This window comes from Nanorana parkeri, unplaced genomic scaffold, assembly GCF_000935625.1.
Source record: "Nanorana parkeri isolate BGI_ZX_2015 unplaced genomic scaffold, ASM93562v1 scaffold167, whole genome shotgun sequence".
NCBI lineage: Eukaryota > Metazoa > Chordata > Amphibia > Anura > Dicroglossidae > Nanorana > Nanorana parkeri.
Genome location: NW_017306435.1, coordinates 676,298 through 702,442, shown reverse-complemented (window position 1 = coordinate 702,442; position 26,145 = coordinate 676,298). Strand labels below are relative to the sequence as shown.

The following is a 26,145-nucleotide window of genomic DNA, read 5'->3' as shown; positions in this document are numbered from 1 at the left end:
GGGGGTGCAACAAGGAAGAGAGCACCCCCCTGAAATGATGGCAGCTAGTAAAGAAGCTATTGCTTTCCTTGCTATCTGCTGGGTTTTTTTCCTATACAGACAGCTGCTGTCAGAATTAAAAAAAAAAAAGAACAGCATAGGAATGAATAGCTAGATTGCTATTGGCTATTTGAATTTGAAATAGCAAGCTGGCTATTGCACCCGCTCACTGCTGCTGTCAATCAGCAGATGAGGACCTTCAGGTCCATCCCTGCTGATTGACAGCAGCAGCTAGTCTGCTATTGGCTATTGGAAACTTAAAATAGTCAATAGCAATCTAGCTATTCATTCCTATGCTGTTTTTTGTTGTTGAATGACAGCGTCCCCCGATGTCAGAAAAAATAAAACAGCAGGGAAAGGTTTTCTTTGCTAGATAGATCAGGAGAGCGGTGTGGGGGTAGAGTCAGCTTTCACAGGAGACCGAGCTCTCCTCCCCACACCGCCGGCCCGGCCTCCTGTGACAGCGAGTCAAGATGGAGAGCGCTAGACATGTGCGATTCGTTTCGTTCCGAATCGAAATTCGGACGAATTTTCCGAAATTCGGATGTATCCGAATTACAGACATAACGAATGCAAACGAATCCGAATTTCCATTTCCAAAATTCGGTAGCGTTAGTACGAACGTTCGTTTCGTTTTCTGTTCTTATTCGTTTCTTATTCGTTTCGTTCGTTGGAGCAAAGTGACATTAGAGAAGGAGAAAAATATTTTTTCCCCCTCAAATGTCACTTTTGCTGCAAACGAACGAACGAAACGAATAAGAAACGAATAAGAACAGAAACTAACGTTCGCACTAACGCTACCGAATTTCGTCCGAATCCGAATTTCGAATCCGAATTGACTTTCACACCCGAATCCTGAAAAACGAAATAACACAAATCCGAATTTAAAACGAAACGAAACGAATTTTTTGGCAGTGCACATGTCTAGAGAGCGCGTACAAGCAGTCAGCTATCAGTGAATTCTTGTAAATAATTGAGGACAGAGTATGCTTACTGTGTCCCCAATTATGAATAAATGGGAAGCGGTCAGCGGTCTACATCACATCCTGTCCATTCATGATTGTGGACACAATAAACATACTATCTCCACATGTTATAAATGAGCAGGAACACTCAGTATAGAGGCTTCCTCTTCATTGATAACAGGGGCTGCAGAATTAGGGGTTGAGGACTCTGTGTTCTCAATCTCTTTTTCTATTTTAAAAGGGAAATATCAGGGGTCTGTTTAGACCCCCAATATTTCCCCAAAACCCCCCAACAGTAAAGTAAAAAAATACAAGTATTTATTAAAAATATAAATGAAGATTAAATATAAAAAAACAAAAGTTTATCAAAAATAAAATATTTTACAAATTTGAAAAGGTTTCAACCTTTTTTATTTTCAGTTTGAAAAATCCCCCCAAATGTGCCCTCTTTGGAAAGTAGACACCTCAGGGTGCTCTGATTTTTTGGCAAAATTGTTCGGAAATAAAGAGACATGCTGGTATTACGGTGGTTAAAAGATGGCGCTTGGTAATGAGTCTAGATACAATAAATGTACAGGTCATACACAGAGGGAGGTGGAGGTCAAGGGTTAATGTACAGGTCACATACAGTGGGAGGATAGAGATGAAGGGGTAAATGTACAGATGGAGTTAAAAAATACACATTAGAGCAGAAACAGAATGGCGCTAACATAACAAGGAGAGGCGGGGGTGAATGGGGTAAAAATTATTTAAAACTTAATTTGTTTTATTGCTGATGCAGCTTGTTTTCACTAGGAGGTAACAATGGATGACTCATACATTAATTAGTTCCTTTACTCTAGAGCTGCAGCTAATGATTATTTTCAAAATCGATTAGTTAGCCGATTATTAAGTTCGATTAATTGGATAAATACATTTTTAAAAATGGCTCCAGTGATGGGACTACTAGTTTGTATTGAGATTGCAGCCCATCACAGGAGCAAGCTTGGAGCGGTGGAAGTACAAAAAGAAAAAAAAAAGTGTGGTGCAATATAATGAAATGAAGTGTAAAATTATACAGCAATGAATGCAGAATACCACCAGCTATAGAGGAATACAACAAATCCCAGCAATAGTACATAATAGCTGGCGGTATTCTGCATTGCGCTGTTTAATGTACTATTGCTGGGTTATGTAGTCCTCTATAGCTAGTAGTATCGGGCATTGCACCACTGTATAATGTATTATTGCTGGGATTTGTTGTACTCCTCTATAGCTGGTGGTATTCCGCATTGCGCTGTATAATGTATTATTGCTGGGGTTTGTATTCCTCTATACAGCACAATGCAGAATACCAGCAGCTATAGAGGAATACAACAAATCCCAGCAATACATTATACATATAGTGTGTAATGTTTTGCTGGGATTTGTATTCCTCTATAGCTGATGGTACATTGTGCTGTATAATATACATCACAATGTACGCGCAGCGTGTGTGGAGCTGTGAACAGGGCCATCAGCTATAGAGGAATACAAATCCCAGCAATACATTATAGAGCACCATGTGTGGGAAAGTGCAGGAAAGCAGTCTTCCAGCAACTTGCTTCTGGGATCGGGCCTGTCTATCGGCGGCTGTCATCCCCCCACACCTGCTCCTCCTTACTTCTTCTCCCCGCATCCCTGTGCCGATCGTGGATGTGGGCGGGCGGTGAGCGTGAGGCGGGAAGGAGGTGCGGCGTGTGGGCGCGGGCAGGGCTGGCAGCTGCGAGCGCGAGGTGGGGAGGAGGTGTGGTGCACAGCGTGTGTGGAGCTGTGAACAGGGCCAACTAATCGGAAGCCGATTAATCGATGATTGAAAAAGTTCACAACATTTTCAATCATCGATTATGTCGATTAGTTGTTGCAGCCCTACTTTGCTCTCCCGTGCCTCTGTTGTAATGGAAGGCGAGGACTTGACAATACAAACATTACTATGTGATCTCTGTGATAACCAAATGGTCCGATCGGCTTCGGTGCTGTCATTGACCTGAATTAAGCAACAATGCAAACTTAAGCCCCCAATCACACCATCTTGTCACGTGTTTCACGAAGCGCAACAGTCAACATGAAGACTCCCACTATTTTCTATGGAGTATGTTCACACACAAGCGTTTCATGAGAAAGTACATTAGCAGAATTGCACATTTTTGGCCCCATAGACTTCAAAGGGAGAGCCTGAAATACATGCGTAATGCACAATTTTGCACCTAACAACTATTACCTACTGCTAGTAACTATCCTGGCGTTGGCTAAGAGAATGCTCAAGCCTAAAAAAGGCGTGGGAAAAAAATGCTGCAAAGTTGCCTGAAAACGCTCATGCTCAAGTGTGAACGGAGCGACTAAAATCAGCGCAAAGCTAGAACTCCAGATTTGCATACTTAAAGTACACATGAAGCCAACGCTTTTTTTCCAGTTTTGGCTAGAGTGGAGAGGGATTAGAAGCTCTGTCAGGTTTTTATTGCTGTCTGTGTCCCTGTTAAGGTGCCCATACACCTTACAATTATCTGGAGATGTTTGTCTGACATTGCGTTTTCGTCAGAAAATCTGCCAGTTGATGGGGAGCGCACAACCTCAATTACTGTACAACTGGGAGATTTTTGTCTTTTCAGCAGAAAACTTTTGTCTAATTGGAATGAAAATTGACAGGATAGTGGCAGGTTGTTAGTTAGTACAACAAAAATCTCAGGATGCAAGCTGCACATGCTCAAACAAAAATCTGTCCTTTCAATCGTTGAAAATCAGCCCGGTGGTGGTGCTGACGAGCGTTAGTTGTGAATTACATTGGTCTGTGCATGATGGGCTAGTTGTAAGAAAATTGAATGAGGGTGAGATGTCTGGACAAAAAAAGTTGTACAATGGTTGTAAGGTGTATGGCCACCTTTAGGGAGATTCACCCATGCTGGGTGATCATGTGTCCTGGCGACCATTATCACTGAGAGTGAAAGAAAATCCCAAATGTTTGGTTGTCATCAGAACAGAAATAGATAGAAAATCTTCCGATGGGTTCCCCAGTTTTGCTGACCACCAGGGATTTCCCTCACTTTGGACGGATTTCCTATCACTTCCAGTTGTGAAGGGGAATCTCCCCAATTGGATACAGATGGCCAAGAAAGCTGACAGGGATTATAACCCTCCCTTATTCTTTCTTATACAGCTTGAATTTTGTTTGATTCTTGCTGAATTGGCTTAAACTCAAGCCATAAGTGGCCCTGTTGCCACCACTGTGCTCAACCAGTCAACTGAAAAAGTGGAAAGAGCTGGATGAAAATGTTTGCCACCCAATTGGATGCAGTCATTGTGTAGGTATACTGACAGCTGCTTGAATACAACAGCCAGTAGGGGATATTCCTCCATCCACGCCATTTAACATGGATAAAGGAATAAAATGATTTTCTCTAGTTCCATCCACCACGTTGAATGAGCAAAACAAAGCATATATGCCCAGCATTATTGACTGGAATAGAACCAAAGCCAGTGAAAATACAAGACAGCCAGACCACAAGCATTTTCACAGGTCAGCAATGGCAGCCTCCATATATTTTCACAGCATGTGTCTTTAAAGCCATCCCTAGAACATATGAGCGAAGCTCCATTTACTAAGATAAAAAAAAGCTATGGAGTCGTCCGTTTTCATCAATTCGCCCTATAGGAAGTTACATGTGGAGTCAGTAGAAAAATCACAAGCTGGACTGTGTAGCATATGGAGTGTATGTGTCACGTAATTTGCACACACAGCTCCGAACACAAACCAGCACACGACGAAACTACAACTCGCCGGAAAAGCCTAACCTTCGTGCTCACGTGACCCTGCAGAGCGATTTCCGGTTTAGCGCTTCCGGTCTCTGGGACCTGCCTTGTGTCGCATGTGTAGTGACGTCACGAGGTAAGAAGCGTGTTGGTAGGAAAGGATGTGGCGGTAGGGATGATTGGCGGCTTCAGTAGGTTACAGTGGAAAAGGTGACTAGGAGGGAGAGTATTCATTATCAGACCGTGTTGCAGGGCACAGAGACAATCATTGAAGAACCCCCATTATTTACATCTCTCTGGTTTACTATTCTTCCCTCATATGTTTGTAAGATCTCGTATTAGTTGCATGGAGTATGTTAATCAATGTCTCTAGGCTAAGCTTCCAAATACTGCATTGCAATGGGTGCGTGTGGTGTATTGTACCTGCCTAAGGATTTCCTATTCTGTGTAGCCATTTTTCTAACCTGCTTTGCACAATTAAAATGTACAGTTGCTGATCGGATAAATAGACCGCACAGTACACTGATGAGGTCATCCTCTGCTCATCTAGTTCTCGCTGCAGTCTGCACAGCAGTCTTATTGGCTTTAGGTTCTTACTGTCCCTTCTAGCCAAAGTGCTGATTTTCAGGGTTTACATACAAGAGACTTGCATCAAGCATAAAGGTACTTGAATTATACCCTCCAACCTTGGAACGTGAGATAAAGGGATACCCTGGCATAGAGAATACATATTTTGCTGAAAATGGGCATGGCTACATTGCACTGAAGATTCGGGTGGCTTAAAGAAGAACTCTGGGTATTTTTAAAAATTAACCCTTGCAGTGAGGGGGTAGTCTCACTGCAAGGGTTAATTTTTAAAAATACCCAGAGTTCTTCTTTAAGCCACCCGAATCTTCAGTGCAATGTAGCCATGCCTATTTTCTGCAGAATATGCTGCTTGTTTTGGTCTAGGGAGGAAACTAACAAAATTATACTCATCTGATACTCTGAGCTGGCTAGATGTGACAACTCTCTCTCCAGCCTGTCTCGTTCTTCGATGCAGCGATGGTATGTCGCTCAGCATCCTCGCATCCTATACACAGTGTATAGAATGTGATGACTCAAGGACCTTAGGCTGCTGCAACGAAGGTGGAGAGACCCTCTGGGGACCGGTATAAGAGCAAGCCGGCTAGGGGGACTGGGTGAGTATAACTTTATTTTCAGCCCTATACCAAAACAAGCAGGTAGCCCCACTGTAAGGATTAATTAAAAAAATACCCAGAGTTCTTCTTTAAAGGGGTGTGGTTAAATAGAATCTGAGCCTTCCTAAAATATACAGTGTCTGCAGTACCCTCGAAGTACTTCTTACTGTTATGGGCGACAGTCTCACACACATTAACCTAAAGGATTGTTTAAAAAAAATAAAACAATATAGACAGAGCTAAGACGTTCTCTGAGTGTACCTTATAGAAGAACTTCATCATAATACTTACAAATTACACATCAACTGTAAGATGATAAACACTTTGATCTGGACAATGTAACACACAACACAGCATACACAGTGCAGGGGTCAGGTCTATGTAATGTACTACATAACATACAGAGGTGGTCAGGACTGTGCAATGTGGCACAGCAGTGACTATACAAAAGTAGATTTCCCGACAAACATTTATATGACAAATCACATTGGAACATTGGATAATTTCTTCAGAGATTTGAGGAATGTCCTTCTGAATTGTGTTTGGCTTTGGAATGAATGGAATTTTTTCGATCGAATATCACATTCACTGTTAGAATTTTGTTGGTTTTCATCCAGCTCCTTCATTTTTTTTTCATCACTGCGATTAAAAAAACCCAAACAAAACAACTTGACCCCGTTAACTATTAGAAAACTCTTAGAAAATCGAAATATTGTTCCAAAGAAGCATATTTTTGAAAGAATTTCTACTGCTGTGTGGCCAGCTTTACATTTTTATAAACTGTGTATGTTATTTCACGCATTTACAGGGCGGTCTGTGTCTCCCAGACTCAGCTCTTTAAGCTTTAGGAATGGACACTCTCGCAGAAGCCCTCGCCGGAAGCTTCTCAGTTTCTTCACAACTTAACAGTACATCCGCTCCCCACCCACGACTGGCACAGTACAAGGGAAAATACAGCTCTCTAGAGCAGAGTGAACGCAGGAGGAAACTTCTGGAATTACAAAAAGCGTGAGTGATGGAACATTCTTGACTGATAGAAAATGGTTTCTTCTGTTTCTTAAAATTGGGATATTTAGGGGTACTGGTTATTTTGACATGACCACAATAATTATTGGTTTATGGAATAAACAGAACTTTCAAGGTGTTGGTAATATAAAGTATGATTTATTGAAGAGTATCCGAACCCAGAAAGGAAAAAGTAATATGTTGCCGTTTACTCCTTGGATGTGGTGGCTGCATTAGTTTTCCTTTTCAGGGTTTTCTTTTAAGTTCATCAAGTGATTTTACCAGTAACTCTGCTCACTTATCCTGCTAAATCAGAACAGTATAAACAATTCAGAACTACAAAACCCTCCCCCTATCCTCTTCTTGGTAACATAGTGGGAGGCGTTTTGTAATGCTCGGAGATAACCAAGAACATTTTTGACTGTGATTGCATAAAAAGAGTGCATTACAGGCATAGCGCATAAGAAGTTATCAGCCCTAAGATGTTTTATATTTTTTTACCTTTAAAAAGTAACCACTTTTTTATACACTTTTTTTTGTCTACACGTATATGTTAAGCCAGTCTAGCAAAAAAATCAACTTTATTATTATTACCTACATATGTTGTTCCATTACAGTCACAACTATTGTGAAGTCATAGCTATTGTTCCAGAGCAAGAAAGGTTTAGATTGCAAAAATTCCACATATAATCTATTAGATGAGCAATTGCTTCCCTACATCCAGGGGACCTTCTGGCCTTGGTGGACATCAAGGATGCTTACTTGCATCTCGTCCTCTGATCATTGACAGCAGGCGGGGGGGAGGGGGGGGTGTGCAATTTAAAATAACCAATAGCAGGCTGGCTATTGCTCCCTGCTATTGCTCCTGCCACAAGTGGTCCCATCCAGTTGTAAGGCAGGGGTGGGGCACATGGGCTAACGGTAGTCTCATCACCACTGCCTCTGCTGATACAGGTGGTAAGAGCAGCTTGGAACACATACTGCTGCAGCTGGCGACCAGCGGGGAGGAGGACGGGGGAGCAAAGGCATCGGCAGGGGACAATGAACGGGTTGGCAAAAGCCCAGGCGCCAGGATGCAATTTTTAGAAGCCATGGCGACCTGGCGTCTGAAATCTGTTGAGCCCTGCATTAAGGTACCCCAACTATTTACAAAGATGTATCTTATTTTTGTATCACTCCGCTGTAGACACTCATATCATCTCTGAATTGGTGCTGACGCTGTCCTTCCTTCTGGAGGGTGGATACTTTTGTTCCCCATGGTCCCTGTGTGTGTTGGAAAGTACCCACTGCTCCAAGCTCACTCCTGTGATAGACTATAAGTTCAATACAATTTAGTAAACTAAATGGGAGATTATAGTCCATCACGGGAGCGAGCTTGGAGCGGTGACTACAACACACACAGGGACCATGGGGAACAAAAGTAGCCACCCTCCAGAAGGAAGGACAGTGTCAACACAAAGTCGGAGATAATTTGAGACTCTGCAGCTGCGTGATACACAAATAAGCCACATAAATTTGTATTATTAGTTAAGGTTAGGGATGCACCGATACAAGTATCAGTGCCAATACTGAGTGTTTGGGAGAGTACCCGGACCCGCCCAAATGCTCCGATACTTACCTCTGATACCGGAACTTCTGGTCAGAGGGAGACCTCCCTTTGGCTGGCAGTGCCGAGGGAGCCGGCTTCCTTTCCAATCAGGAAGCCGGGAGGTGGGTCATGACGTGCCGCCCAGCTTCTTGATTGGCTAGGAAGCCGGCTTCACTTGTTGCAAGGCAGCCTGGCTTCCTGACCAATCCGGGAAAGCCAGACGGCACCTCATGACCCGACGCCAGGCTTCTTGATTGGTCGGGAAGTGAAGCCGGTGTTCTTTTAATAGATAACTGGCTTCCCAGGCAATTAGGAACCCAGGCAGCGGGTCATGATACGCCGCATGGCTTCCTGATACTCGGGGCACAGTGCACCGGTATTGGTACTCGTTAAAAAAAATCTGTACTCGATATCGAAAAACCGGTATCGGTGCATCATCCCTAGTTAAGGTACTTGAATGCATTTTTAAGATTTAACTTCTGAGTTTAGTATCGCTTTAAACATGCTTATCACTGTTTGTTTCTGTACACACTGTACATTACTATGATTTCATTTATTTAGTTATGATAATGCAGACATATTAAAGGTTTGTCAGATCTTACAAATAAAGCATTGAGTAACTTTCATTCATTACTTCACTTCATTTTTTATTTGGCATTGATGAAAATATTAGTACTTTGACATTTTTTAGAAAACGATTAGACTATATAAACCATGCCCGCCGGCTGGCTGAAGGGGACTGGACAGAGCAAGAGGAAGAAAAGATAGACAACAAACAGGAAAAAGAAAAAGAAGATGGAGTGGAGAGTGAAGGGGAGGAGATGGATGTGGATGCTGGCAAGAAGCTGCCAAAACATTATGCTAACCAGGTTATTTACATATAGAGCCAAATATTTAATTAGTTCATTTTATATTTTTCTACTATACCATTATAACCTTGTTTCATCATTTTTACATAGCGCCCGTGTTTTGCATATCCTTCATTATATAGTGTCTTCTTTTCCTTCCAGCTAATGCTGTCTGAGTGGTTAATAGAAGTCCCACCAGACCTGGCTGATCTCTGGCTTCTTGTAGTGTGCCCCACTGGAAAGCGTTCCTTAATTGTGGCATCTAGGGTGAGCTATTTGTATTTCTAACACATGATCAGCACCACACAGCTCCTGAAATAGGGCTGCTTATCAAGAAAGTTTTCTCATAATATGAATGTTAAACTTGTTGTTGGATTAGGTGTGCAGTTGGTGTCACTTGTAATTATGGTTCAGCATTGCACTGCAGTTTTTAATGAATTAAATGTTTATTAGCATGCAGAGTTGAGCAATAATTACAAAGGCACTGCCACTCAGCTTACTGGCATATGATGTATTCATAGGGATGCTCAGGTATTTGAAAATTAGTGGAGGAGGACTGGATTAAGAAACTTGTTGCAGTTATTTTGCCTACTCGGTCACATTATGAAGTCTGCTACATAAAAACTAATGGAACTATAAAAAGCTTGCTTTTAGGTATGTGTATTGTACGTTGGGCTATTTTAAGAAGGAAGTATTACTGCAAACCTTTGGCCAAATGTGGGCAAACTCCGACCCTCCAGCTGTGGTGAAACTACACATTCTATCATGCGTCTGTCTCTGGGAGTCATGCCTGTGGCTGTGAGAATCTTGCATTGCCTCATGGGATTGGTAGTTCCACAACAGCTGGAGGGCTGGAGTTTGCCCACCCCTGCTTTATGCTCATAGTTACATTTAGCAGTATAGCTACATCATTAGGCTAAATTTGACTATTTGGAAATCATTCCAATAATTTATCAAGGCAATAATGACCATTATTTTTTAGCAGCTGTCAGACTTACTGTTTTTTGTCTTCCTTAGGAATGACTGTAATATGGGCTTTTAACATATTCCGCTGAAGGGGTTGATAGACCTTTACACAGGAATTCGGTGTCTGGAGAGAGTGTTAGGTTAGGGCAGGGGTAGCCAAACTTCGGTCCTCCAGCTGTGGTGAAACGCAGCATGCATCTGCCTCTGGGAGTCATGCCTGTGACTGTCAGAGTCTTTCAGTGCCTAAGGTGATTTGTAGATTCCCCACAGCTGAAGGGCTGACGTTTTGGCTACGTCGGGGTTAGAGGTTCCTGAAAAGTTTAATAGTATAATAAATGGTAGGTGGAGTGGCACGGAGACTTTCCCTTCTGTAAGGAGGAAATAACAATTTTCAGTTCTTCAAGCGTAATGGGTGCATCCAGCATGCCCCTTTCTTCCTTGGAAATGCTAGTTAGGCCAGCTACATGAATGTATATTTTGTATCCTTTTGTGCAAAGCTTGCTACTTGCCTTCTTAAAAAAAAAAAAATCTGTCTTGGGAGAATTTTGTAGGTTACCATTGCTAACCTCTCTTTCTAAAAATTTTGCCCGGCTGTCATACTAATGCTTCGGCTTAAAAACTTTACGTAAATAGATACTCAGGATTTCTGAAGCTTTTCTGTGGATTATCAGAACACATTATGGTGAGGTGGGCAAAAAGGAAACAAAAATACAGTAACGCTTTTTTATGGTGGAAGGTATTTGCAAATCTCACTTTACCACAGTTCAAAAAACAATAGGGGGGTTATCTCTCCTTTTAGAATAGTGGGCAAAGTCATTCAAATTGTTCTTTGTGCCTAATTGCACAACCAGAACTGCTGGTTTAGAGAGCTGCATTATTATTTTTATTATTAACTGCGTACAGCTATGTAAGGGCAGGTTCACACCATTTTCCGGTCCAGATCTGGTTCGGAAAATGGTGTGAACCTGCCCGCAGTTCCAGTGCATTGCAGACCAGATAAATTGGGACATGCAGTATTTTTCTAGTCTGGTCTGGAACGGGCTGCGCTGGTGTGAACAGAAATAGCATAGGGATACATTAGGATGCATTTTGGGTCTGGAAACCATCTGGTATAGTCTAGAGATGATGTAGTGTGAATGGGCCCTCAAGCTAGTGGATTATTATTATTATTATTATTATATGCATACAGCTGCTTCAGGCTAGTTGACTATCATCAGTGCAGTGTATGGAATCCATTGCTTCTGTGGAATAGGGCACGGGGACCGACGCAAAGGAACAACCAACAATGTTATGGTGAGGTGGGTAAAAAGGTGTTAGTCCATAAGCCCTACTGCATGAATCCATGATTTCCATACACTGCACTGATGATGATTAACTTGCCTGAAACAACTGTATGCAGTTTGGAATGAATAGCAATATTAGTCTGTATCTGTACTATAAACAAGTTCTGGATTTCCAGTTGGCCATGTGGACATAAAGGAGTGATTTACATGGATCCACCCACTAACCTAAAAGAGGAATGGATCCCTTAATTTTGCTATCTGTGATGGCAGTGAGACCTGCAAAAACCTTGTTTTCTGGTCTACTTTCACACTAGCCCACCTGCTAAAACAGAGCATTTTAGCGGACGAGTTAGTGTGAATGTAGCCTAAAACAGAAGGTATTTGTAGGTCTCACTACATCACAGTTCCCAAAATTGAGGCTAGTGTGCTGTGACAGATCCAGCAGTGTAATGTTCTGTTTTAGCAAATCATACTGTTCGCTTTTTAATTTTTTTTTATTTGGAGTGTTCAGTGTACACTTCATTCAGGTCCCCACACAGCAGCGTGGTGTGGTGCGGTCACCTGCAGTGCCATCCATTTTGATGCAGACAAATGAATACTTGTAGTGTGAATGGGGGCACAAAGAGAACTTTATCACTGCGTGAGTGCTTGTTACAGGACAGTGACTCAAGTACTAAAGACAGATAGAGCCAACTTGGATGTTTGGGTGCTTGAATGGCAGCCCCCGTATTTTTTCTCATGCCAAGTGTACATTTCAAGTAAAAGGTATAGCTGTTAAGATTACACACAAGTTATTCACTGGTTGGTATGCTCATTTTTACCACTCTTAATCCTGTTCTAGGGCTCCACTGCAGCTTACACTAAGAGCGGATATTGTGTAAACAGATTTCCTTCACTGTTACCAGGTGGAAACAGACACAACAGCTCCACTGGCAAAGGTGAGGTTGTGTTATGTGTAAGTAAAAGGAAGATTATCTGTTATAATGCATACATTTGTAGGATGTTATTGCTAGGGATGTACCAAATATATCGGCCGCCGAAACATATAGGACTAAAATGACACTTTTGGCAAAATGCCGAAAGTCCCATTCTTTTTTGTCCGAAATAGCGGTGCATCCGTTCTTTCTCTCCTTCCTGCTGGGTGTTGCTGTGTCCCAGCGGAGAGGAGAAAAACTGTCACAGGAGGCCGAGCTGTGCAGGAGGAGAGCGCTGTGAGCGGCCGGCGTCTCTCTTCCAGGCACTGCTCAGCCTCCTGTCACAGAACCTACATGTGTGCATCACCATTTGCGTGTATGAACATGAAATGGTGTAAATTCAGCCCATCAGTATGACAGTGGGATCTTACGCATCCTCAGTACTGTGTACTGCCACTCCTGCATATTGCTCAGGATTTCACCACCATATTGATCTGAGCATCAATGAGGGTTGAAATGTTGAGAGCAAGGTAGGTAGAATCCACTGCATATACGTGGGGATCGTATACAATGTTACTGCGCATGAGTTGGGCATGGTGTTTTGTCATTGGTTAAGGGGGATTTGGGTATGCGTGGTGAGCAGTGATAGTTAGATGCAGACGCCTCTTATTTATTGCTCCAGCACCATTTTGAGCTGCCATTATGATGGAACCCCAGCATCATCTTAATGAAGTCCAACTGCAAAATGTTATCTTCAGTTTATTGTACTTTGCAATAGAATGTCTTAAAGGAAATCCTTTACCACTATTTAGGTCTGCCCACGTAACCTATTCATCCTATTATTATTATTTGAATATACAATCTGTAGAGCGGACTGGGGCAGGCAGAGTGTATTATTAGGAATTCCTGCTGCAGGAAAATGCAAATTCCTGACTCCGGATGCAGGACTTCCTAGTCTCACCTAAATGTACAGGTGTGAATGGGGCCTTATTGTGTGCATATTAGTGAGTATTTCTGGTTGTGGAGGTGTACGTTTTTCTATGTGTGTGTGTATCCTGTGTGTGAATCTGTTGGTCCTTTATGATTAAAACTAAAACCTGTGGGGAAAAAACACATATACTAACACTACACACATACACATGTGTACATACTGATATGACACACAGAAACATTAACACACAAACCGACATCACTCACAGAAATCCTGACAATACTTACAGAAACCACCCCAAAAATATACTGACAATGCATACAAAGAAACCATCACAAACACATATCAGGGGTGTGGAATTCCTATCGCCCGAAGCCCGGGACATGCAGTTTCGGGCGCCGGGCGAGTTTTAAAAGTACATTCAGCCCGACTCCGGACAAGCAGAGCTGAATGTACATTGTGGAGCCGCCGCTGCTCGTTTACTACAAGTGGTCTGATCAGACCACTTGTATTAATTTGAGCAGCGGCGATCGTTTCTGCCCGCACCTCCCGCCATAGTTTTCGGGGTCGCCCGCTCTCCCGGGGGACCCCGAAAACTAAGGCACAACGGCTCAGCCATAGAGCCCATAGAGCAGGCGAAAAACGCCTGCTCTACAGGCTCTCTGTGTGTTCTCTGAGACAGTGGCGCTGTAATCAGCGCCACCTGTCTCGGTTGTCAGGAACTACACAGAACAGCTGTTCTGTGTTGGAGGGCAGGTTCCATAAAGAGAACCTGTCACCTCCAAACTATCACATAAGGGATTTTAATCTCCTATGTAATAGGAAGAACATTAAGGGGAAAAAGTAAATAAATAAAAAGTTAAAGAAAATTTAAAAAATTAAATATATAAAGATTTAAAAAATGAAAAATAAAAATGAAACCCTGCTGCCCCCGCCATCTGCATGCAAATAAATGCATGCGTAGGACATTCTCCATGTGCTTTGAGATTGCAGCCGCCATTCCATGGTGGTAGCCAGAATTCTCTTACACACACACAATGTGCATTAAAGGGTAAGTTCATATTCCCAGGTAATATGGAAAAATAAAAATTACCCGATGAAATCTGGCCCTGTCTCTCCCAAACCGCCACCCCCCTTTCTATACTTACCTTTCGGCGAACAATCCCTCCGCCAGTATGGGTGTACTATCTGTCCCCCGTACCGCTGTCCAGCGCAGTCCTCCCCTATCAATTTTGAATTTCGCTCGCAAATTGCAAGCACTCATTGGTCAACGTGGTCAGATGACTGCGCTGACCAGTGAGAAGCGCTATTTAGCACAGTAAAATATGTTTTGATTAGGGGTGCACCGATACTAGTATCAGTGCCGATACCGAGTATTTGGGCAAGTACTCGTACTTACCCAAATGCTCCGATACCTACCCCGATATTGGAACTTACGGCCAGATGAAAATTTCACCTGACTGGCAGTACCGTAGGGGAACATGGAGCCAGCTTCCCGTGCAATCAGGAAGCCGTGCGACAAGTAATGACCCGCCTCCTGGTTTTCTGATTGGCCCAGGAAGCCGGCACCTTGATGATTGGCTGGAAAGCCAGCTTCCTGGCCAATCAGCATCGAGCCAGTTTCCCGGTCAATCAGGTCATTACTCGCCACCCACCCGGCTTCCTGATTGACCAGGAAGCAGGTTTCCCAGCCAATCGCAATCAAGCAGGCCAAACAACATGGGCCCGGCTTCCGTGGCAATCAGGAACCTGGGCGGGATGTCATTACCTGCTGCCTGGCTTCCTGATTACCAGGGAAGTCTGCTCCATGCCAGCGGAAGCAGCGCTATTAGTATTCAGTGTCGGCGAGATCCGAAAGCAAAACATAGGTACTCGATACCGAAAAACCGGTATTGGTGCATCCTTAGTTTTGATTAAAACTATTTTTTGTATTGGGACAAGTAGATTGTCATGAAGGACAAGTAGATTTGGCCCCCGCTTTAGCCCTTGGACAAGTAGTTTTTTTTTAAATTTCCACACCCCTGCATATACTGACACTATAAACACACACACACACATTAACACTGGTACAGAATATAGTTACATTTTATTTTGAAGTTTGAAATTTGGCAAGCGGCCCCCATGGGAAACATTTTTTTTCCAGTGGCCCTGAGTGAATTGAGTTTGAGACCCCTGCTTTAAAGGGTGTTGAAAAATAATGGATCTGCTGGCAGAGGAAGCCCCACGGGGCTGAACGAGAAAAAGTGTGTGTGGCCAGCTTTACTATTACAATGATGCGTTCCAAATGAATGATTGGTCAGAATATATTTCAGTAAGTTCAGTGAACTACCATTTGTATGGAGAGGCAAGGTCTGGCTGCATATTGTTGGAAGAGTGCAAAATGTAATTGTGTTTGTTTGTTGTTTTTCCGCTTCCATTACATGTTTTCCTTGATTTGTTATTATATTTTGTGGAAAACATTAAATATTAGCAAAAACCTAACCTTCTCTGTCCTTTGCAGATTACACCATTTTGGACTGTATATACAATGAGGCATTGCGGACCTATTATGTGTTAGATGTCATGTGTTGGAGAGGACACCCAGTTTATGACTGCCAGGTAAGTGTTTTCTAACCTGTGGTCGTTGCGATGTGGTACAATATCACTCACAGAACATAAAACAACAATGACACCAGAGCTTGACTCCGAGTTATTTAAAACATGAAACACTGATAGCATCCCAGATTGACTGTTAGCTGTATGTTGTTGATTTGTGCATATCTGTTTTTTTTTTTGCAGATTTAAATGTATAAGACTCGTTATTACTGTGGGTATGCGCAACAGTTACTGTCTCCAAAAGAAAACTGTTCCAAACCTGGGCAAATTACATTGGGGGCTGTATTTATAAACAATTTGCAAAGTAATTTGCCCTGCGAAATTGCATGTATATGCGTTCTGTGTGAATGGAGGCAAAAACAAATGTTATTGGCATATTTTCTTTCCAAATTGAATGTAAGTAGTGCCATCTACCTGGCTGTGCTATGTAAATATCAATACTGCATAGACAGTAATACAAAACTTTGGGCAGGTAAACAGCTCCCTTTTATGTCATTCTTTTTGTGTATAACTTGTTGCCAAGAAGTGTTGCTTTAATAATTATCCACAATCTAAAAGCTGCTTTCTTTCCTAGACTGAATTTCGCTTTTATTGGCTTCAGTCAAAACTTCAGGAACAGGATGGACTTGGTGATATTTCCAAGCGGAACCCAGTGAGTAGCCTGGGAATAGATCTTAAATCATGCAGAGGATGCTATTTGTTTATTTTTTCCTGGATATTTACCAGTCTTGTTTTTTTCCTTTTCAAGTTCAAGTTTATCGGTTTGCAGAACTTCTCCTGCTGCCTGGATTCTATACAGAATGTTCTAATGCAAACATTCCCCTACCAGGTATGGAGTGTACTGTGTTGTAGTTTATCATGAACTATAGGCCTTGTATTACATTGTCTGCAATAGTAATTGCATTTGTTGACTATTAATATATTGATTAATAAGAGCAAAATCCTAGACTTGGAAAATGACAGCTTGAATCTGATAGGTTGCTGCAGTGCTGCTTTTATACTCTACTCTTCCAAGAATGTAACACGTTGTGAAATTGGTTATTACTAGAGGTGCACCGAAATAGAAATTTGAAAAACGAAACCGAAATAAAAAAATTGTCAGACCGAAACGGAAAATGTTTTTATTTTAATTTTTTCAAATTTTATTTGTATTTATTTTCTATAAACTTTTCAATTTTTGTATATTTTTATTCATTTTTTATTAAACATTTTTATTTTTTACTTTACTTTTAGGGGCTTTGGGGAAATATTAGGGGTCTAAACAGACCCCTGATATTTCCCTTTTAAAATATAAAAAGAGATTGAGGACAGGGTCCTCAATCTCTTTTTCTGTATCCCCTGTTATCAATGAACAGGAATCCTCTGAGTGTTCCTGTTCATTGATAACTTGACAACAGTGTATGTTCACTATAACCATAACCACAATAATGAATGAACAGGAGGTGATGTAGATCACTCCCATTCATTCATAATTGAGGATATAGGAACCATACTATGTCCTCAATTATCTACAAACACTCAGCAATCACTGATTGCTGAGTGTTTGCTCTCGCTCTCCTCTCTGATACGCTGTCATAGGAGGCTGAGCGAGCGGTGCAGGAGGAGAGCTCAGACTCCTGTGACAGTGCGGGCTTTCTCCGCCCCCACACCGCTCTGCCGGACTGTAATAGGAGGCTGAGCGGTGGGTGTGGGAGGAGAGACACCGGCTGCTCGCAGCGCTTGGCCGGCTGTCACTTTCTCTCCTCCCCGCTGGAACACAGAGCAGCGCCCAGCGGGGAGGAAAGAAACCTGGGATGCGCCGATGTATCGGCAGGAAAATGGCACTTTCGGCATTATGCCAAAAGTGCAATTTTTGGCCGATATATCAGTGCATCCCTACTTATTACACCCTACATATTGTATTTGGGTGTTCACTGCTGTATAGATAACTGGCTGTTATGGCCTAAGCAACCTTATATTTCCCATCATCATATGCAATTAGTTACATCATATATGTTTTGTCGAGGTTATCACTTTTTAAAAGTCCAAAAACTTTACGATCTTGGCTGAGGTCCAACCTGGCCTAACAGTCATGTACTTTTCAAAATCTGTGAAGCCCATTATCAGTAATCTTATATGTAATGCAAATGTAGAAAAATTTCAATTTGCCTCTTTTTGTATGTAGTTGCTCATGTGTTGATTGCACACGCGAGCCACAGGGACAAGTTTTCTCGTCACTGAGCGTTTATCTCAATATTTATTAATGAAAAGGACTCATTTTTCAGTTTGTTTTTCTTATGTCTCCAATCGGCATGAAAGCAATTATATATCTATACTATTCACTATTATAAAGAGAACTAGTAACACTTGGGGTTATGCAACAATCTAACGTAGTCTTAAATTATTTTTCTGGGGACATGCCTGTAAAAGAATACATTTTTCCTGCTGTTTGGCTTGGATCGTTGCTGTCTTGTCAGATGTGCATGCTTTCTAACGCAAACTTTTCCAGCTTCTTATTAACCATAACAGCATCAAACACAGATCACTGTGTTTGATTACTACTGTGCTGAAGGTAAGGATTTAGCCATTCTGAACTTTGATCCTCCAAATTACCAAAAGCCCAGAGTTTGAGCCAAGTCTTATGAAGGTTTTTATTCCTCCATGTGTGAAGAGCTCTGCAGATGGAAACAAATCTGAGCATCGTAGCCTCGAAAATATTTTGCAATCATACTTAAAAATGATTAGTTCCACACCTTGTCATAAACATTAAGTTAATCTATACTCAAGGTTTTAAAGATGAAACTATCTCCTTTCACACCATCTCCAGGACAGAACATTTTTGTCTGGACCAAAAATGCTTACCCATTCATTCCTATGGTAAAAAGTGAGGCTAGTTCAAACCATTGTGTTAAGTTCCAGAAGGTTTAAAAAAAAGTACTGCATGCACTATTTTGTCTGGTCTGGAACACACATTTAAACACGTGAATGCACTGGAAGGCACTAGAAATTCAATGAAGGCTTAAAAAATGCATAGGAACGCATCATAAATGGACATACATTTCCAGAAACGCGCCCTAAGAGCAGACACCGCGAGCTGTCTGTTAACTTTTATTAACCAGAAAATCCTCTTCTGTGCCTCGCTAGTTTCAGGTTAATGGGACCTGATGTTCCCTGTGATCATGATTAAGCCCTGAAATTTTTCTTTTGTCCAGTGGGACCGTCTAAGTGTAAAGTAAGGGCATTCTCATTAAACAGGGGAATAGCAGTTGATAGAACTTAGCCATAAAGTAAGTTTAAATTGGGCATTAGTAACAAAGTGAACCTAAATGAGATTAGGCTGAAGGTAACAGCTGACCTATTTTTGGTTTTGATTTAGACAGGACTATTTTTTTAGGTTTAAGCAAATAAGTTCCTAGGCAGTTGTAAAAAATATCAAAATATGTGATTCAATGTTTTTGAACTTCTGTTTTATTTTTGCTCAATTGTAGGTGGATGGACTTCTCTTCTACCACAAGCACACCCATTACACTCCAGGCAGCACTCCACTGATAGGGTGGCTACGTCCATATATGGCTCCTGACATACTGGGCTTTCCTCCTCCACCAGGACCGCTTACAGAGAAGCCAGCATATGCACAGGAGCAGATGCGGCAAATCTTAGAACACAAGAAGGAAGGGAAGGGAACAGCAGAAGGTGGCCGATATGAACTAGAACATCTCTCCACCATCTCTTCAGCTCAAATGAGTGAAGGGCTAGAAGGGGAGGAAGGACCAAAGACTTGCACCAGCCAGAATCCCTCCAGTTCCTCTAGAATGGATTCATCTTGAGCTGCTATGCCCACTCATAGATATGTATCTTTATTGTGGCACAGCAGCATTTCCTCCAGTGGAATGTTTTTGTCTATCATGGACATCGCTTTCTTTGTCACAAGGAACATTTATTTAAAATTGCCTGCGTTCATCTGTATCATTTTTCCATAATGTCTAATAAATTTGTTTTAATAGAAAAACAAATCATATTGTTCATGTAACCAATTTGAAGTCTTATATGTCAACAAACTGATATGTTAAATTGTCCTCTAAGACTGCTAGAAGTGCTTGATAGCTTAGAGTTTAGAAAGGAATCTAATCTATGTGGTCAGTTATAAAGATATATAACACAAAGTGATCTATCTGCTCGCATTGTACAGCAGATCTGAAATCAGCTATTCATGATTAAGGCAGAGCAATTTTTACATTTCCACTATGGGCCTGTTTATTTATTACAGGTATTTATATAGCACCAACAATTTGCACAGCGCTTTACATAGTGCACATTCACATCAGTCCCTGCTCTCAAGGAGCCTGTTTAAATAACAAATAGAATCTAACCATTGTTACACTATATTTATGCAATGCATACCATCTGCAAGTGTTACACAGGAATGGCTGTATTTTAACAACCTCTCCTGCTATTTGATGCTTTCGCAGGGGGGAAAGGAGCAGGGCATAGGATATATACAGCACAAAGTTTCTATCGTGTATCTCCTGCACCAACTTTTGAAATCACTATCACCTCTGGGACACTTCCCATTCCATAGCCCATTTCTCTACTCCTTATCTAACTAACCCTTTGGCTTTCATTACCCTGTGTGTGTTTTGGTTTTCCAGAGATTGTTGTCTTTGCAGATTCTTTCTTAACATTCTACTAAACTTTTGTGTATTAGTAACGCTTGGACCGAGAATAAGGCAACACCCAAAAGCCTGTCCTGAAAATGTAACTGTTACTGCAACAGTACTTAACTGTGTTTTGTGGCCATAGTGTACTTATATGGCTACAAACAACTATAGGTGAAGAAAGGGTTTCAAGTTCAGCCTTTTGATTTCCTTTGAGGACCACAAGTAATCATCTGAGACAGCTTGTGTAAGTGACTTATATTAAAGTAACTTATCACAGTGAAAACTAATGCTATTCATAAACTACTATGTGATATTTAAAAGATGCAAGATTGCTTGTAAATGCATAGTTTAAAGTGACACTAAACACTAAGGAGTTAAATCTTAAAAATACATTCAAGTACCCAAACTATTAGCAAACATTTAGCTTATTTGTGTATCACTTGACTGTAGATCCTCAAATCATCTCTGAATTGGTGCTGACACTGTCCTTCCTTCTGGAGGGTCGCTACTTTTGTTCCCTATGATCCGTGTGCATTGTAAAGTAGCTGCCGCTCCAAGCTCACTCCTGTGATGGACTACAATCTCACATTTACTCATTTGTACTGAGATTGTAGTCCATCACGGGAGTGAGCTTGGAGTGGAGGCTACATTAAAGCACACACAGGGACCATGGGGAACAAAAGTAGCCACCCTCCAGAAGGAAGGACAGTGTGAAGAATCTACAGCCCAGTGATACACAAATAGGTTACATTTTTGTAACCAGTTAGGGTACTTGAATTCATTGTATGATTTTAACTCCTCCCGAGTTTAGTGTCCCTTTAATGCACAAAGTATAGGGATGCCAAGCACCCATCTAAAAAAAAAATGCTAGTTTCTTGGCTTTAAAAAAAATCTGAATTTTTTGTTTCTTTATATGTGTTCCAGGTCAGTGACTCACTAGTACCAAGGTGAAAGCAAACTTGACAGCCAGGGAATTTGGATTTTCAGGACAGATCAGCAATATCAGGCCACATTTTTTTTGGCAAGTTTCCTTTATCTCTGTTTTATGGCCAACTCAAACAAAATTCTATCAGTGTCCCACTGTTAACGCCACCCATTCTTCACACATGCTTCAAGCTCAACGTAATACCTTTTGTCAGCTGTATTTACCTTGGGTGTGAACTTGTTATATGAAGAAGAGGCCGGTAGCAGAAAATACATACAACTTGTATGGAACCTGTATTATTCATAATGTGCTTTCGTTTTCAATGTACTTATTTGCAAACAATGCAAGGGATTCTTCACAAATGATTGTGATACACTGACAACATATTATTATTTATACTATTACACAGGATTTATAGAGCGCCAACAGTTTGTGCAGTGCTTTATAATATGAGGAAGACATTACAATACAATTCAAGACAAGATGGTAAGGAGGGCTTACAATCTAAAAACATATCTAGCTGTGATAACTGTCTGTGCACCCCTTTCGCTTCGCTTTTGTTATAGAGAAATGAGAATTCTAACATTGAGGATATTACTCTTAGTACAACAGCGTTCCAGGTGTATGATGACTAGTCAGGGTCCATTTTAAACAAAATGTGCCCCAGGGTCCCGTATGGTAAATTCTGTGCTGGCAGGTAGGGATCTCATAAAAATAGAGGAGGCCTGAACCAGATCTAAAAAATTAGGTCTAAAGTACAACTGGGTGGAGGCAAAACATCAATGTTTTTAAAGGAGTGCAGTTAAATAAATACAAACCTTTCAGCCTCTACATGCCAGCAGCACAAAAGCAGTATCCCATAGATGCATCAACTTCAGGGAACACTCTTTAGGGTGAAATATAAATAGGGTGGTTTCCAGATATGGGCATTAGTAATGAGCAGCATATGTTCCTTGTTGTTCAGAAGCATGATACTTCCCCAGCATACAAATGCACATTTGACCACAATACACTAAACGCTACCCACCATGCACCCCGTTATACTCCTCACCCCATGTCATGCACCCCAAAACATTTAGCAACCCATCATGCTCTGCCACAAACTGCACCCCTCTACACAGAGAATACCTTATCTGGCACTGCAATACACAGTGCACAACAGGATGCATACCACACTATGCACTCCAAATACACATATGCAGCATACATGCACCCCAATATTCCTAGCAAACTTCAGCAGGCCCCCTACTATGTTTTACTGTTGTAGGTAAAAAATAACAGCTGCAATGTGGGTGAAAATGTCTCACTGCTTTCTAGTAGGTGTGCTAGCAGAGGAGGCTGGTCTGTACAAGTAAATATACATTTATCATATATTTAACAAGTGTATTACAATTTAAATTTGAATAAGTTCAATTTAATTACACAAAGCAGCAACTAACCTGACAGGCTCTGTAAAATACAGATGTCCCACAAACTGTACAAATTAAGATATGTAACTTTCAGAATAAACCAATAGCGTTACTAGTTCCATTTCTAGTATAAAGATTCCAGTATAACTTCATTCGTACAACACCAGTTGTGAAACTCCTACCTCTCAAGCGTTTCACTCTCTAGTTGTAAGGAGATAATTCACATACATGATTCATTCTCTGCAATCATTTACATCTGGAATGGGAAAACACCCACCAAGTGGTATTAAGAATCCACACACACTTATTATTATTATACAATAATATTTTTTTTAAAAATCAAATATTCTGAGGCTTAAAAAGTAAAATCTTTTCTACTGAGGCTAGTCTTTATTCTATTTGTCACTATATAGTAGTTAACTCTTCTGCCTTGCAGCACTAGGGTCCCTGGTTCATATCCTGGTCAGGACACTGCAAGGAGTTTGCATGTTCTCTCTGTGCTTGGATGGGTTTCCTCTGGGTACTCCTGTTTCCTCCCACATTCCAAAGACATACCGGTCAGATGGAAAAAGTGCAACAGATTCCTCCATCTACGCTAAACTGTGTGGATGGAGGAATCTCCCACTGGGCCAAGCTTCAGTATCTTCCTAGTCGACCCGCTGGCTCTCAAAACGCCTGAACAATCTGATGGGATGCAGGCATTGTTCAGGTATTTTGAGAGCCAGCGTGGCCAGCTAGCAAGATACTCCATCCACACAGTTTAGCTTAGATGGAGAAATGTGTTGCACTTTTTCCATCTGACAATAGAAAATCTGCAGATAATCTATAGGTGTATGGCTGGCTTTACCAGGTAACTCACCTGAATAGCAAACTAAGTGTAGTACATTTAAAATACTAGCATTTACGTTTAAATTTTTTTCTTAATAAACTTGACCTGGCCAATAACATTTCCGGTATAGCAAACGCGCTGAAGTGTAGAAACTTTGCCATTTAATGACATAGAGAAAAACAAGGTTGGAATGGTACAAAAAGTTATTTTATGAAAATTGGAAAATGTTTAAATAGCTTTAAGCATATTGTAGAGCTGGCCACACGTGAACAACCATGTAAACTAAAGTCAGGGGACCTGCTTCTCTTTCACTTACAGAGTGGTTTGTGCAGAGTTATGCGCAAAACACTCTGTAGGACATTGAAGGCTCTACATTGCGGCCTACATTTTATGAATGGCATTTAAAATGCAGGTGCAGTGTGGAGTAAACACTATGGTGCCCTACAGAGAGCTGATAGTGACTTCTGCTCTCCATTAATTACAGACCCCTAAATATTAAAGGTCCGGTATGTGTTCTCTCACCTCCCGATCTACTGAGCCGACCTGTGACAGGATCGAGAGGTGAGCGAACGCCGGTATGTGTTCTCTCACCTCCCGATCTACTGAGCCGACCTGTGACAGTCTCATTGTCACAGGTTGGCTAGAACTATGAGGTGAGTGGAAAGCACTCACCTCATAGTTCTTCTTTAATTGCATAAGTCCAATCGTGACTGAACTCACCAGTACGTAATATTGGTGGAAGTACAGTATCAGTCTGACATTGGCTGGTTGGATTACGAGGGACCCCAATCCAGGACAGTAGTAATTATTTGAGGAATCTGAGTTGAACTGGCACAGAAAGGCGACCAGCAGACTTAAAGTCAATTTCACTATATACGCCTCTTGTTTCCTTAAGCACAAATCTGAAGATAAAGGGTGATATGAGTTGTGCCAGAAAATAATCTCTTTTGACTTCTTTTTACCATCTATATCAAGGTTTTAATGCTACTGTACCTCTAGGGGTCAATTCATACCATAGCCGTATGCTTAACGCACAGTATCCATCCATTATCACATGATAACACACAGCGCAGCTAACGTGCGGTAATCTGCTGTTGGTGCATTGGGTTGCCATTCATTGAAATGGCACCTCCTGGTAGCTGTGTACTGCACTGAAAAAAGTAGCGCATGCACTACTTTTTTCACTGCAACGCTCAGTATTTCGATATCGTGCATTGCGCTGGTCTGCAATGTATGGCTGCCAAGAAGTGCATAGAGGTGCCATTCAGATGAATAACTAACACCCCTAGCACAGAGTACCACACGCTGGGTGCACTGTGCGATAGTATGTGCTAAACACATGGAAACCGTGCATTTAGTATAATGCTATGGTGTGAATGGGCCCTTAATGTGCCTACTTACATCCCGATATTGGTAGCCTCTGAACCACTGTAAACAACCAAGTATTGTCTTGTCACTGTATTTATAATTTGCTGTATATGACTTGCGGAAAGTTTTACTGATTCACTGAGCGCATACAAAAAAACGTAATACTGTGTTTGCACAATTGGAGGAGTCATCTTTAGAAATATAAAAATGTTTATTATTTACAGATTATGATACATCTCTTGCTTACATTTCCTTGTTATATTGTATTATATTACATGTTATAATAGTTTTTACATTTATACACATGCATAAAATAACAGTTTCAGACGCTTTTTTTGGATTCGGGTATATTTACACTTATATCTATCTTATATCACATTGTTGAGTTGGAAGAATAAACTATATTTTTAGTACAGATTTATCATAATCTTTAAAAAACTTTGGCCAAGACACCTCTTATTATGTATGTGTTGTAAAATGAGGTTACCTGACCAGTTATCACTATGCTTCATATTAAATATCAGTTAGGTTAGTGCACCTTTAGTTTTTGAATTACAATAATATAATCCAGCAGGGTGCCTTCTAGCTTCTTTGGGGTACCTCAAAAATTTCACACGGCATCATACCTGGGTGAATGTGATGTGAAAAGGGCCCATGAATGAGGGGGTCCATGTATGAGAGGGGGTGACTGATGTAAAAAGAGGGGGTGACTGATGTAAAGGGGTCTCTGATGTGAAATGAGGGAGCTGCTGATGTGAAGGGGGACTCTGTTCTGAACGTAGGGGGCTCTGATGTGAAAGGGGTGCTCCTAGTATGAGAAGTGCCGTCTCTGATGTGAAAGGTGTGACTCCTAATATGAACTCCACTTTTTTGTGTTTTTGCCTGGAGGTCCCCCCC

General features: G+C 41.4%; 1 protein-coding gene across 1 annotated transcript; it reads left to right on the top strand.

Annotated features, from left to right (window-relative positions):
* The first annotated feature begins 6,750 nt into the window (after positions 1-6,750).
* SNUPN (snurportin 1) lies at positions 6,751-20,007 on the top strand. The gene is made up of 8 exons (XM_018554649.1): positions 6,751-6,958; positions 9,235-9,412; positions 9,554-9,658; positions 12,482-12,578; positions 15,986-16,083; positions 16,655-16,732; positions 16,829-16,909; positions 19,548-20,007. The coding sequence occupies exons 1-8, from the start codon at positions 6,801-6,803 to the stop codon at positions 19,884-19,886; spliced, it is 1,134 nt and encodes a 377-aa protein (XP_018410151.1). The 5' UTR covers positions 6,751-6,800; the 3' UTR covers positions 19,887-20,007.
* The last annotated feature ends 6,138 nt before the right edge of the window (positions 20,008-26,145 follow it).